Source organism: Ceratotherium simum, chromosome 20, assembly GCF_057802395.1.
Source record: "Ceratotherium simum simum isolate JZ-2026a chromosome 20, ASM5780239v1, whole genome shotgun sequence".
In the NCBI taxonomy this organism is placed as follows: Eukaryota; Metazoa; Chordata; class Mammalia; order Perissodactyla; family Rhinocerotidae; genus Ceratotherium; species Ceratotherium simum.
This window is the reverse complement of record NC_141919.1, coordinates 4,215,357-4,227,701: the sequence shown is the minus strand read 5'-3', so window position 1 is coordinate 4,227,701 and position 12,345 is coordinate 4,215,357. Positions and strand designations below refer to the sequence as shown.

Genomic DNA, 12,345 nt, shown 5'->3' with positions numbered 1-12,345 from the left:
ATTTAACAGGGATGGCTGCACTCACCGCGGTTTAGCTTAAGAGCCGCTCTTTTCACGTCAGTTGTAAAACACGTTAAAAAGAGTCCTACATGATAATTTCACATTTTATGTAGGAAATACCATTTGCAGTGATTTTTAAAATGTGAAAGTTGAAAAGTGATGCCTAACTTCGTTTTACATTTATAAACTTGATAGTATACCAAAGAGTTAACGCAAACATTTCACCTTTTAGAAGGTGTAATTTACTATAAAGATTATGTTTCAGTAAAATAATAATCATAAAAATGATCTTCAGCATAAAGTTACTTTTCAATATGAATACTCATTACATTATGAACAAAAAGCATTTAACATAATATAATACCTTTAGGAAAACTTCTGAAAAATAATTATATCATTGATATAATTTAAAATGCTAGGCAGCACATGATTCACTCTTCAGAGGAAGATGTGTGTATGTGTACCACCTATATTTATTAACGGCATTTTCCCCCAATGTTTTGCTACTATTGTGCCAAAAAATTACCCCTTCTCATCAGGGGCCTTTGTGTTTTGTTTCAGGTTTGTTAAGTCAAGTGATTTCTTTGGGTTTTAAGAGTCTTCCATGACAAAGTACATTCAATTTTACAATGGATATCTATAGCAAAAATCACTGAAATTACAAATGACTTTTTAGGAACTTGTCTACAACATAAAGAATGAGATACCTATGTAATGAAATGAACAGATTCTTACCCTTTATTTTTATGAAAGTATGTATGAATATGAAGGATATCCTATATGAATGATCTTTCAGTACAAATGGCTCTATGGGTGATGCAGTGATAAATTTAAATAGTGATTCCAACTCTAGCTGTGGATCAGAATCACTTGTGGAGCTTTCTAAAAATAGTTTTCCATGGCTCCACAGATACAACTTGGAAATCAATTCAACAGCACATAAAATCTATCACAAATTTGTTTTCAAAACTCATTTGAGATGTTGCAACTCCTTTAAGTGTGGTTAAATAACCTTTTTTGGACACAGATAACCTGAAAATGACTCCAGGATACTTCTCTTTTTTTTAACTCAAAATACTGTGTCAATTTAAATAGGTACAAAGGTAAATGAATATATACACAAGAGTCCCATAGTGCCCCAATAATATAGGGCATTTAACTTAATGTACATGCATACAATGAAATTCACAATGAAGACAGGTTTAATGACAATGCACGTAAAAGTCTTTTGTTACCTTGGGGGAAGCCAGGAAAGACAAAAACAGACAAAAAATTAAGAGCTTCAGGACGTAGCAAATCAATTTTTATTAGGTGAAAATTCTTACTGGTAGGAAAAATGGATGAGGCACTTTTAGGTAGCTAAATAGAAAAACAAATCTAGAAAATACCTGGTAACTTGTGTTGGAACACATTTTCCATGATACGTTTAATTTCTAGTCTCTGTTCCAAGTTCTCATTGTGTAAGCCAAACTCCTGTACCACTTTGTCAATGGCAATACCAATTGCATTTATCTGGGAGGGTGTAGGCGGGGGTAACGTGGTGAGCAACTCTTCCTCCTGCTTCTCCTTTTAAGATCAATATTGAGATTAAAAATGACTCACACAGTTTTTACCTTCTGCCAGTCACTGAGACAACACCCTGTAGAATATTCTGGAATATTTTTCTTAGCCCTCCCTCTTGCCTTAGCTGTGTTAGTCTTCATCTTATCAAACATACTCACACTTCTTTATGCACATAAAGTGATAACAGAGGGAAGGCAAAAATAAGGAGAAAGTGCAAGGAAAGAGCATTAAAAACAGCAATGACAAATTATTTGCTTTATTATTACTGGCATGAGGACATATATCTAGGTCCTATCAATGACTTCATTCCTCCTGATACTATCCTTAAGGAAATCCACAAGACTGACCAGCAAAACATATCTGACCAGGATACAGTATTTTGGCTAAAATAAATTCAATAATATAAGTAGTAAAGTTCTTAATATTATAGCCTTAAGGAGATGAAAGTCACAAAAATGACAAGTAATAACAGCTGACAAACATACTTGTTTGGATTACATTAAACTTACCTTAATATTTTTCTTATGCCTCTTCTCTTTGATATGCTTATGGGCAAATGCAATGGATTCAATTAAAACATCACAGAGTTTGCAGGTGTACTTTGCTGTAGGGTAGTTTCTCGGCCGCTATAATTTGAGGAGATTTAAGAGACATACAGATGTATCTTCAAAAATACAGGCAAACAAAAATTAACCAGAGGATGATTTCTCCTTCACTTTTAAAATTGTTACTATATTATTGTCACTCTTTATCACTATCCTAATAGTCATTTTTATTTAAGTAATTCTATTAAATCAAACTATCACTTTTAACTCGTAGTGCTTAAATACTAATAACCAAAGTAGGATACCTAATTTATCAAAGAACATATTCCCAATTACTACCAAAGTTTAAACCAAAACAAGGACTTTCACTGACAAGTACACAGGTAGGAAGATGTTACCCTTTTCAGCCTGTCGATGCAGTCTCTCTTCAGCCGCTCCTCAGCCTGCTGTAAGCCCAGGAGCTCCTTGGTTGACAGCACAGACTCATCGATCACAGGGCCTTCCAGGTCTCCGTCCTGTTCATCTTCCTCATTTCTAGTCCTCCGTGGCTTCCTAGGTCTGGACCTCTGCTTCTTGTTTTCTTAAGTTGGGGGAAAATATTATTGACGACATTGAATAATGCCACTCCTGAGTAAAAAGCAGAACTTACATATTTCTTAATGAAATCATGTGGCATCTGAATGTCATGTGAACATGGAACAGAAGGAAAGGTACAGCTCTTCCATGGATCAAATGCTTGAATGCTCACAAAGCATCTCATCTGGATATATCAATCCACAGAAATCATCTTTTTGGAAAACTTAAAAAGAATTCTACTTCCATCATATGGTATGATTTTATCATCTCTTCCTGGTATCCTGCTGAGCATACTCAAGCAACAATAAAAATTACCCTCTGTGTAATTCTGATACACCTAAATATATCATAATATACAATGTACATCAATCTAATATATTCTAGTAAACTCGTTATTCTAATGAAAACTGTCTACATTTGCTTTCATTTTTTAGAAGTGAACAATCTCAATAGGGCAAAGACTGACAACCTACTTCCAGAGAACTCAGAAATCAACTACATTCTCATATGGAGGGAAAAATCCACCATTTAGTTGTAAATTTAGCCTTCACATAATTGGGCCCTCCTTCCACATTAACATCAACAAGTCCAAGCCTGGGCCGGCCTGGTGGCGCAAGCGGTTCAGTGTGCGTGCTCTGCTGCAGCAGCCCGGGGTTCGCTGGTTCGGATCCCAGGCATGCACCGATGGACCACTTGGAAAGCCATGCTGTGACGACATCCCATATAAAGTGGAGGAAGATGGGCACGGATGTTAGCCCAGTGCCAGTCTTCCTCAGCCGAAGGAAAAAAAAAAAAAAAAGAGGCGTATTGGCAGATGTTAGCACAGGGCTGATCTTCCTCACAAAACAAAACAACAAAAAAAGAAGTCCAAGCCAAAATTTTATTTACTGAAGACAGCTATTTTCCATTTTATCTTTACTTTCATTTTAACTTCTTTGAATGGCCTGCACACTGAGCACATTTCAAAGAAAAAAAAAAAACAATTAGCAGTTGAAATAAAAGTTTTCTATAAGTACAGACTAATTCATGTGTTTATAAACTCTGCTGTTCTACAATTCTTATAACTAATAAATTTATTTCTTCCTTTTTTTAAACTTATAACTTTTCAACCTGTGAAACTGAAGATGATTGTGGGATTGTATTACAAAAAATTATTTTAAATAGCTTTGGTAATTTCTATCAAGTTCTGAAAATGAACCTATTAGTAACACATAAGATTAATATAAAATTTATTTCCCCATTTAAAATTGTGAAAAATGGACTGAATAGTTTTAAATGGTTTACCAAAAATTAATCTTTGAAAATATAAACCTACTGAAATGCCCTGAGGCAATTCCTATGTCAAGTTTTCAGCGTTCCTCATTACTTGTCCAGCAGTTACAATGAATCAGTTGACTGAAACAAAATTCTGTGGCATTTCAAAAACGGAGGTAGGGAACACCTAATTTTAAAAAAGCTATTGCCAACAGCTCTAAAGGAAAAGCAGCAAGCACTGTGCTCAAACTACCATAAAAAGAATATATAAAGAATATATAATGAAAATCTACAAACAGCTTCTACACAAGAGTGGCAATTAGGAATATTAAATAACTATTAGAATGAATATTTTTTTTTTTAAAAAAAAGCAATTAGAATAGACCAAACAAATAAAATACTAAAAGGTAAGTAGTCATGTGACAGGAAAATTAGGCTACCTTAATATTTGCTTTTTAACACTCTCCTTACTCCCAATTAAATTATCAGTCTTTTAAGGACAATACTTTTGGTTTGCACAAACTTTTGAGATAATAACTTCTTTTAACATAGAGGTGTGTCTATTCTCTAATTTGCTTCTCATTACGTACTCTAAATAACTGCATGACTTCAGTGTTCATAACAGAAGTTTCTTACTTAGTCAAATGCTCATTAGAGATTTACATAACACGTGCAAAAGCCATTAGAAAAGTCCGTATTAGCTCATAAAACAGTAAAAAAATCACAAAACAGAAGAAAATTCCTTTTTTAACCTCTCCTCTCTCTTGATCACAAAGGCTTCTCAATATAACTATATTTGTTGTCATTTTCTAGAAAGGGTGACGTCAATTTCCCTCCAAAGAGCACAATTAACTCCTTATTGTTTTGTTGTTGTTTTTTTCTTTCATTTTTTTGCTGAGGATGAGTCACCCTGAGCTAACATCTGTGACAGTCTTCCTCTATTTTGTATGTGGGTCGCCACCACAGCATGGCCGCTGATGAGTGGTGTAAGGTCCATGCCCAGGAACCGAACCTGGGCTGCCAAAGCAGAGAGTGCCAAACTTAACCACTAGGCCACAGGGCCAGCCCCCGCCTTACTGTTTCTACACAGAGAAGTGGATGGCTGCAGAAATTTTGTCTGATGATGATGATAACGGCAGCCACCGTTACTGAGTATACTATTATGAGACAGGTGCAATGCAAACACTTTATGTGTACTGCTCCATGTAATCCCTATAGTGGCCCAGTCATGGACACTAATATTATCCCCATTGTACAGATGGGGAAAATGCTGGTCCAAGAAAGTAAGTAATTTGTTCAGGGACACATGACTAAGTCAAAGTAAAGGGATCTGAAATAGAGATTAAAGCATGGATGAAATTCTGAAATTCAGCATTCTATCTAACAACATAAGAACCGAAAAGAACTTAGTAAAATCCCTTCTTGTAGCATACCCATTCACATCTAAAATAGACTAGAACTTTCTTGTAGCATACCCATTCATATCTAGAATAGACTAGAACTGACAAGGTACTATAACCTTCTGAACTGAGTCTCATAAGCCTGCATGGTAAAAACAGTCAAATAAAGTCTCATTGGAGGGAATCTTGAAGGCAAACCTGGGTATTGCTAAAAAATACCCATAACTACTTAGAGGAAGACTACTTGGCTCATCCCAGGTTTTTTGCAATATGAATTCTCTATATATAGTCTTCCAAGTTTCTCATATTTTATTTGCATATGGTCCATTATTTCATTCACAAAGGACATGTGCATTTGAGTAGCTGTTTTCCAGCTAAGATCATTAATGGCATTGTCCCAAATACATTAAATTGGCAAGCTAGGATATTTCAGGGATGAAGTAGGGGTGGTAATGCAGAACTAAAAAATAGAAAGTTAGTATTAAAAAACAACTCTAAGATAACTCTAAGATATTTTTCATTTCATCTTCTCACATCATTTAATAAGACCCTTCCTTATTAAGACAAAATTTTGATTTAAGGAAAATTTTGGTCCCTTTAATGAGATCCTTTTTAGGATGCTCTGAGTGTAGTGCAAAGTTTATACTTTAAACTCACTTTCTCTCTATAGTAAGCAATGTTTACTATATCAAATACCAAAGCTTAATATTTCCTTTACGAAGATTTTCAAGAGAGAGCTGAACAAGCCTTCATTCAGTGAAAGTGAAAGGACATGCTAGTATTTCATGTAGAGAAAACACAGGAGCTTTGGGATTGCCTTCAATTAAAAGATAGTAAAAATGTATTTCCTGTTCAAAATCACTAAAAGCAATTCCTTAGTTGCTTTTAAGATGAAACAAGAATATACATAAGAGGTTTTCGTCTGTAAACAGTTCCCTTATTTTGGTGAGGAAGATTAGCCCTGAGCTAACTTCTACTGCCGATCCTCCTCTTTTTGCTGAGGAAGATTGGCCCTGGGCTAACCTCTGTGCCCATCTTCCTCTACTTTATATGTGGGACACCTGCCACAGCATGGCTTGATAAGCGGAGCATAGGTCCGGGCCCGGGATCCGAACCTGTGAACCCTGGGCCGTCAACACGGGAGTGCTCAAACTTAGCCACTATACCAACAGGCCGGCCTCTAGAAACAGTTCCTTTAAATATCTGTCTGGTTGCAAACTTTTGATCTGTAAATCTTTCTTTTTACAATGTTGCTCAAGATCTTTTTCTTTTCTTCAAGACCAACTGTTGGTAACTAAATTAAAATGTCCATGTCCCACCTGGACACATTAATATAAAAATACTTAAATATACACAAACTTTTAAAAAGAAAAACACAAATCGAAAGCCCAGAAATTATCAATATGTGTTCAGTTTCCCCGGTGTCAGATTCTAGGTCCAGCAAGGCTGAATTAATGGCCAGAGCAGCACAGCACAGGATTTCAGTTCTACTTCCTCATCTACCACTCTGCATAAACAAGCCTGGGTAAATTTAACCGCAGAGCCACAGCTGCCTGCTTTGTAAAACTGTATTCTACTTTTGATACATCAGGACAGAGCACTGCATCAGACAATTCCTTCAAGTTCTTTCTAGCTTAAAGATTTATAAGGCTAAGGTTTTATCTCTCCCTATTTGATTCCTTTATAACACCTCATTCTGTTTCAGCTACTTGACACAGAGCATTCTCTTGCTTTTCCTATCTTAGAAAACGTAAAACAGCACCTTTTCTTCCATTTAATATTCTCATAAGACCCTCTAAGGATCAAATGACTTTTTCTCTATTAGGTATTCTAAATGTCCAGGTCACAAATTCAAATGCCTTACAGGTAATACATATACTATATAAACTGGCCTCTGTGAGATAACATGAAGGAAAGAGGCCTCTGGAGACCTAGAAAGTGCCAACATTGCCTAAATGCATTTAAATTAAAAAAACTTTAAAAGTGCTGGCTAGTTTGCAACCCATCCTGTATGGCCACTAAAAAAGGCTTACAGCCAATAAACTTAAAAGCCCATTTTTCCAAGTATAATTTCCCAAGCATAATTTGCATTTTCAGACTAAATATTACTGTTTTATCTTTTCCTTCAAAATTATTATTTTATTTCATTTAAGTCATTTCATTTATTTATTTCATTTAATTATTGTCCATCAGATAAAAAAAATTTTCTGTTTATAAAAATCATTGTTACATGGACAAAATCTATTATTCACCTTTTAGAAAAACGTATAAATAATCACTTTGGGGCAATTATTACCAAGCATGTAGGGCACTTAGAAATGGGTTTTCATTTTACTAGAACTAAAAAGCAAAGCTTTTATCTGTATTTCTAACTTTCTAAATTTAATGTTTCTCAACCTGTTTGCCATGCTTGCTTTTGAGAAAAAAAAATCTTGGACTACCTTCCTCTGGAGATTGATGCTCCACCCCAAAGACATACATCCCTCTGTGGCAGGCGATACATGCAGTCTATAGTGTATTTTTACATCGAGTAAAGATTTTGTTTTGTCTTTATATTCTGTCACTTATATTATGGACACATTCATTATTTGAATACAAAATTATAACACATAATTTAGAAAATACATACACGCCACTCAGAAATTATAATATAGTCCTCAGGGGGATTATGACCACTCTCTTCTGTAAAAACCAGCAAAAGGAAATATGTTTACTAAAGCAAAATGAGCCTCGTGGCAAAGTACACTTTTCAAGGGACCAATATACGCAATGTGTTCAAGTTGCCCAAATATCACGATTACACTCCTTAAAATAATCACAGTAAATAAGCAGAAACTATGAAAAATTGGAACTGCACTGCTTAAAAATAATAAAATTCGGATGAAAAAGAAAAGACAGTGTTGACTTCGGGGTTGTAACTTGATAAGTTGGAACACATTACCAGGGCTTCCTGTTTCCATTTCTGACATGGTTTCTAGGCTTGTCAGGTCTTTATGAAATAATCGTCTTACAGTTCTGCAGCCTCTTCCATCTTGCCACCTATATCCATCTTCATTTTCTGGAAAGGAGTCTTTTCTTGGTCGGTTTATAACAGGAATTCTAGGTCCAGGTTTGAATTCTCTCCAACTGTCTGAATTACCAGCAAGTTCATCGGATAGCCATCTCTTACTTTGATCTTTGTGGTTGTCATTTATCCAAGCAGGCTGACTATAAATTGGGTTTTTAAATGCATATGGATTGCTGGAAACAGCATATGGTCCTTTTCTGGGGGTATTCCCATAGTTCCCTGGTGTTATTTTTTTTTTTGGAAGGCCTTTTTCCATTTTACTGCTATGGCCTTTAGCATAATCATCCACTGTTAAATAATCTTGTTGGGGGTGACCCCTTCTGAAATCCTCATCATCTATATTCCCTCGATCTTTAGCACGCCTCACAAAGTAAGGTTTTGCTGCATCTCCCATGGTCTTTGACTTCAATTTTCTTACTTTGCACCTGAAAGAAGGCATTTTGGGGAAAAGTCAAACTATAATAAGACAACATACCAAGTATACAAAATACCACCCATTTATTGCACAGATGCTCAGAAGCCTATATGAAACTCTTCTTTTCCTAATTTCCATCACATCCCAATAATCAGCGTATTATAACACAAGTTAGGAGGTTTAGTCCTATAATATTCTTCATGAAAATTAGTACTTACTATTTATTGTGAAGATTAAATCTATGAATACGGGAAGCTCCCTACAGTCTCGAGAACTGTAGTATAAAAAAACGTTACTCATACCAAGTAGGATGACTTTTACCTACATAACAAAAACGCAGCTCTTAAAAAAAAAAAAAGGAAAAAAAAAAAAAACCCTCATCCCAAGCCTATACTGTTACAGTCTTTCAAAGAAAAAGTTGGCGATTACTTTTAAGTGTTATACAAAGTAACCGAAACTCTCTGTGATCGTGGTACACCTCCTTCCAACTTCACCCTCCCGTGCCGCCTCCGCACCCGGGGCCGGCTCCTCTCCCCACCCCTCCTCGGACCTTCGGAACGACAGCCTTCGATCGCCCGGCTACGGACGATCGAAGCTCCTCTCCATCCAAGGGGCTGGCTTTTCGACCAAGGGACAACTCTAGCTAATCCCCCAGTCCTCATGCTCCAACCCCAGACAAGTTCGGCCCTGACACCAACAGCAATTCCCTCTTCGACCCCCATCTGACTGCCCACCCCCGATCTGCCTCAGTTTCCCCCTCCAGGGCCGGTGGCGGAGAAAGAGGAGGCGTCTCCGCACTCCTGGCCACGAAGCCACGGCGGGGACCAGGAAGCAGGAAGTGACCTGCCCCTCGACGGGGTTCCGGGGTCCCCCGGCCGCCCAGGGGGCCGGGGCCGGAGTGCCTAGCCCCAAGTCCCTTCTCTTCCTGCCCCCGCAGGTCCTGACACAAAGTGAAGGCGCGGACTCGAACCCGAGAGCTCGGTCCTCGCCGGCCTGGGGCTCCCCGATCCTTGCGACCGGGGCGGGCAGGCCGGTGGGGGACGGGGCCAACGTATCCCCCGGGCCGCGCCCGCCCCCACTCTGCAGACCGGGGAACCCACCGGAGACCCATCCCCGAGGCGAGCCTGGGAGGGACGCGGGGAGACGGGCGCCGGAGCACTCACCACCTCCGCCGCGGCCCCCGCCTCTTCCTGTCCCGGCCGGGCTCCCTCTCCGTGTTTTCCTTCGGCCCCACTTCCGGCGCTCAGCGCTGTCTCATTGTGCGCGATCCGGCACCGGCGGTGCCCCGCGCCCGAGCGCTCCGCCGCGCACGCCGGAAACGCGCGCCGCGCCCCGCCCCGCCCCGCGCCGCCTACTTCCGCCGCCGCCGCTCGCGGGTCCCGGGCCGGTCGTGGGGTCCCCTACCTCCCGGCTCGGGGCTGGCCTCGCCGCCAACTGGGGAGCGCCGTGGGGGCGTGGGGGGAAGCGCTTGTTCTCCGAGAGGCGCGGCTTGGCCCCTGGTGCCCTGGGTCTGCCGGGCAGGGTCCGCCTGGGCTGAGGCCTCGTGGCGCGCTCGCTAGTTTTTCTGATAAGTGCGAGTGATTTAACGTCTCAGTGAGGTCATAATTACCGACCTTCTAGAGATGCCGCGGTTAAGCATCGCTCTTCACCCAGTTCTCAGTGTGGTCACGGGAAATGCACTGCTTTTTTTCTTAGATTGTGTACGGATTAATTTTACTTAAAAAAAAAAGTGTTTTTTAGAATGTATGTAGTTGCAAAGGATGATCAGGGAGGGTCATACTCGAATTTTTGAACGAAAAATGCACACCTGGGAGTAGCAAACAACCCGGGGTTCTTTTTTTTTTTTGTTTTGACTGTTACCTTCCTTGCTGTCTGCGGAGTTTTAAATGCTTTGAAAGCCTCGAACAACTGGAAAATTAGGGAATGTTGACAAAATGTGACAGTTTTGATGTCTCTGCTTTATAAGAGCATTTCAGTTTAAATCCATGAGATTCTGTGGGGCATTGGTCTTAAAATAATAATGAACACGTAAGTACTGGCTGTTGCCAGGCACTGTTCTGAGCGTTACAAATAAGTACTCGTTTAATCCTCACGACAACTCCACTAGGAAAATATCATTATCCCTATTTTAAAGATGGGGAAATAGCATTTATGGTGAAGTATATGGCACCGGTGGAATCCCAACTCTAAGAGCAGAGTCTGTTTTTAAGCGCTGTCTATACTAAAGATAAAACACTTTCTACAGCTTTTGTGTAATGCCCTATCTAGATGCTTTGGTTTTGAAAATACATGAGAATCAAGCCAATATTCTGTTTGACAGGCAGACAATGGCCTTTAAAAAAGAGTCCAAAGGGAGTGTGGTGATACATGATTAGCTTAGCTTTATTATGGGACAGTAGCGTCCCACACCCAGTTGAGTAATTCTGAACAGAAGAACTGGTTTCGTGTGCTTCGGTTGTGTTCTAGAGGAGCAGTAGAGGAGACATCTTTTTACGGGTTTAAAATAGTTTTTTATTTGCATGTTCTTCAGTGTGTTTCCCAAAGCTTAACTGCAATTCTAAATGTGCTTTTAGGTTCATCTTGAGGATAAATGAAGCTCTCTAAAACAAGATGCAATACTAATAAAAAGATAGTGACGGATAGTGTGCCTCTTTCTGTCCATGTTATACTGTAATGGGAATTCAAATTGGTCACGGGGATCCATAAAATCCAGGTGAAAAGTTTGGTTTGATTATTCTTTGGATGTCACCAGAGGGCATGTTGAGCTTCTCAGAATCTTTGTGGTGATTGCTTCACGGTCTAGACATATTTCCAACAACTTGGAGCAGAAATTGGGGGGCTATCTGGTTCAGAGGACATTAACACTGCTCCACGTGGTACAGTGAGTCTTCTCTCTTGAACCAGAAGCTTAATGTTGTGGTACATTTTTGTGTGTGTGTGTGAGGAAGATCAGCCCTGAGCTAACATCAGTTGCCAATCCTCCTCTTTTTGCTGAGGAAGACTGGCCCTGGGCTAACATCCATGCCCATTTTCCTCTACTTTATATGGGAAACCACCACAGCATGGCCTGACAAGCGGTGCATCGGTGCGTGCCCAGGATCCGAACCCCGGGCCACCATAGCAGAGCGGGAGCACTTAACCACTACGCCACCGGGCTGGCATTGGTGGTACATCTTGACAAGTCAACCTTTAACAAACACAGTGCTCTCTTTCCTGTAGGGCCGTGGAATCAGAAGTGCAGGAGTTTTATTCATGGCTTTGTCAGCCAATTTTTTTCCCTAGTGAAACTGGGAGCCAACTTTTTTTTTTTTTTTTTTTTGGTGAGGAAGATCAGTCCTGAGCTAACATCCATGCCAATCCTCCTCTTTTTGCTGAGGAAGACCGGCCCTGAGCTAACATCTATTGCCAATCCTCCTCCTTTTTCTCCCCAAAGCCCCAGTAGATAGTTGTATGTCATAGTTGCACATCCTCCTAGTTGCCGTATGTGGGACGTGGCCTCAGCATGGCTGGATGAGCGGTGCATCG

General features: G+C 39.7%; 1 protein-coding gene across 7 annotated transcripts in view; it reads right to left on the bottom strand.

Annotated features, from left to right (window-relative positions):
* TUT7 (terminal uridylyl transferase 7) overlaps positions 1 to 10,243 on the bottom strand; it is a 65,117-nt gene extending 54,874 nt beyond the window's left edge. For 2 of the 7 annotated variants that reach the window (XM_014795569.2, XM_087444316.1), the window contains exons 1-5: positions 9,921 to 10,081; positions 8,280 to 8,830; positions 2,507 to 2,688; positions 2,073 to 2,189; positions 1,389 to 1,566 (exon numbers count right to left, since the gene is read on the bottom strand). In XM_014795569.2, coding sequence (XP_014651055.2) covers positions 1,389 to 1,566; positions 2,073 to 2,189; positions 2,507 to 2,688; positions 8,280 to 8,830; positions 9,921 to 9,931 — 1,039 coding nt within the window. In that variant the 5' untranslated portion in view covers positions 9,932 to 10,081. Of the gene's footprint in view, positions 1 to 1,388; positions 1,567 to 2,072; positions 2,190 to 2,506; positions 2,689 to 8,279; positions 8,831 to 9,038; positions 9,307 to 9,920; positions 10,082 to 10,224 lie in introns of those variants that run through there. The other 5 variants (XM_014795573.2, XM_014795572.2, XM_087444315.1 and 2 more) reach the window with 4 other exon arrangements.
* Positions 10,244 to 12,345: the final 2,102 nt, after the last annotated feature.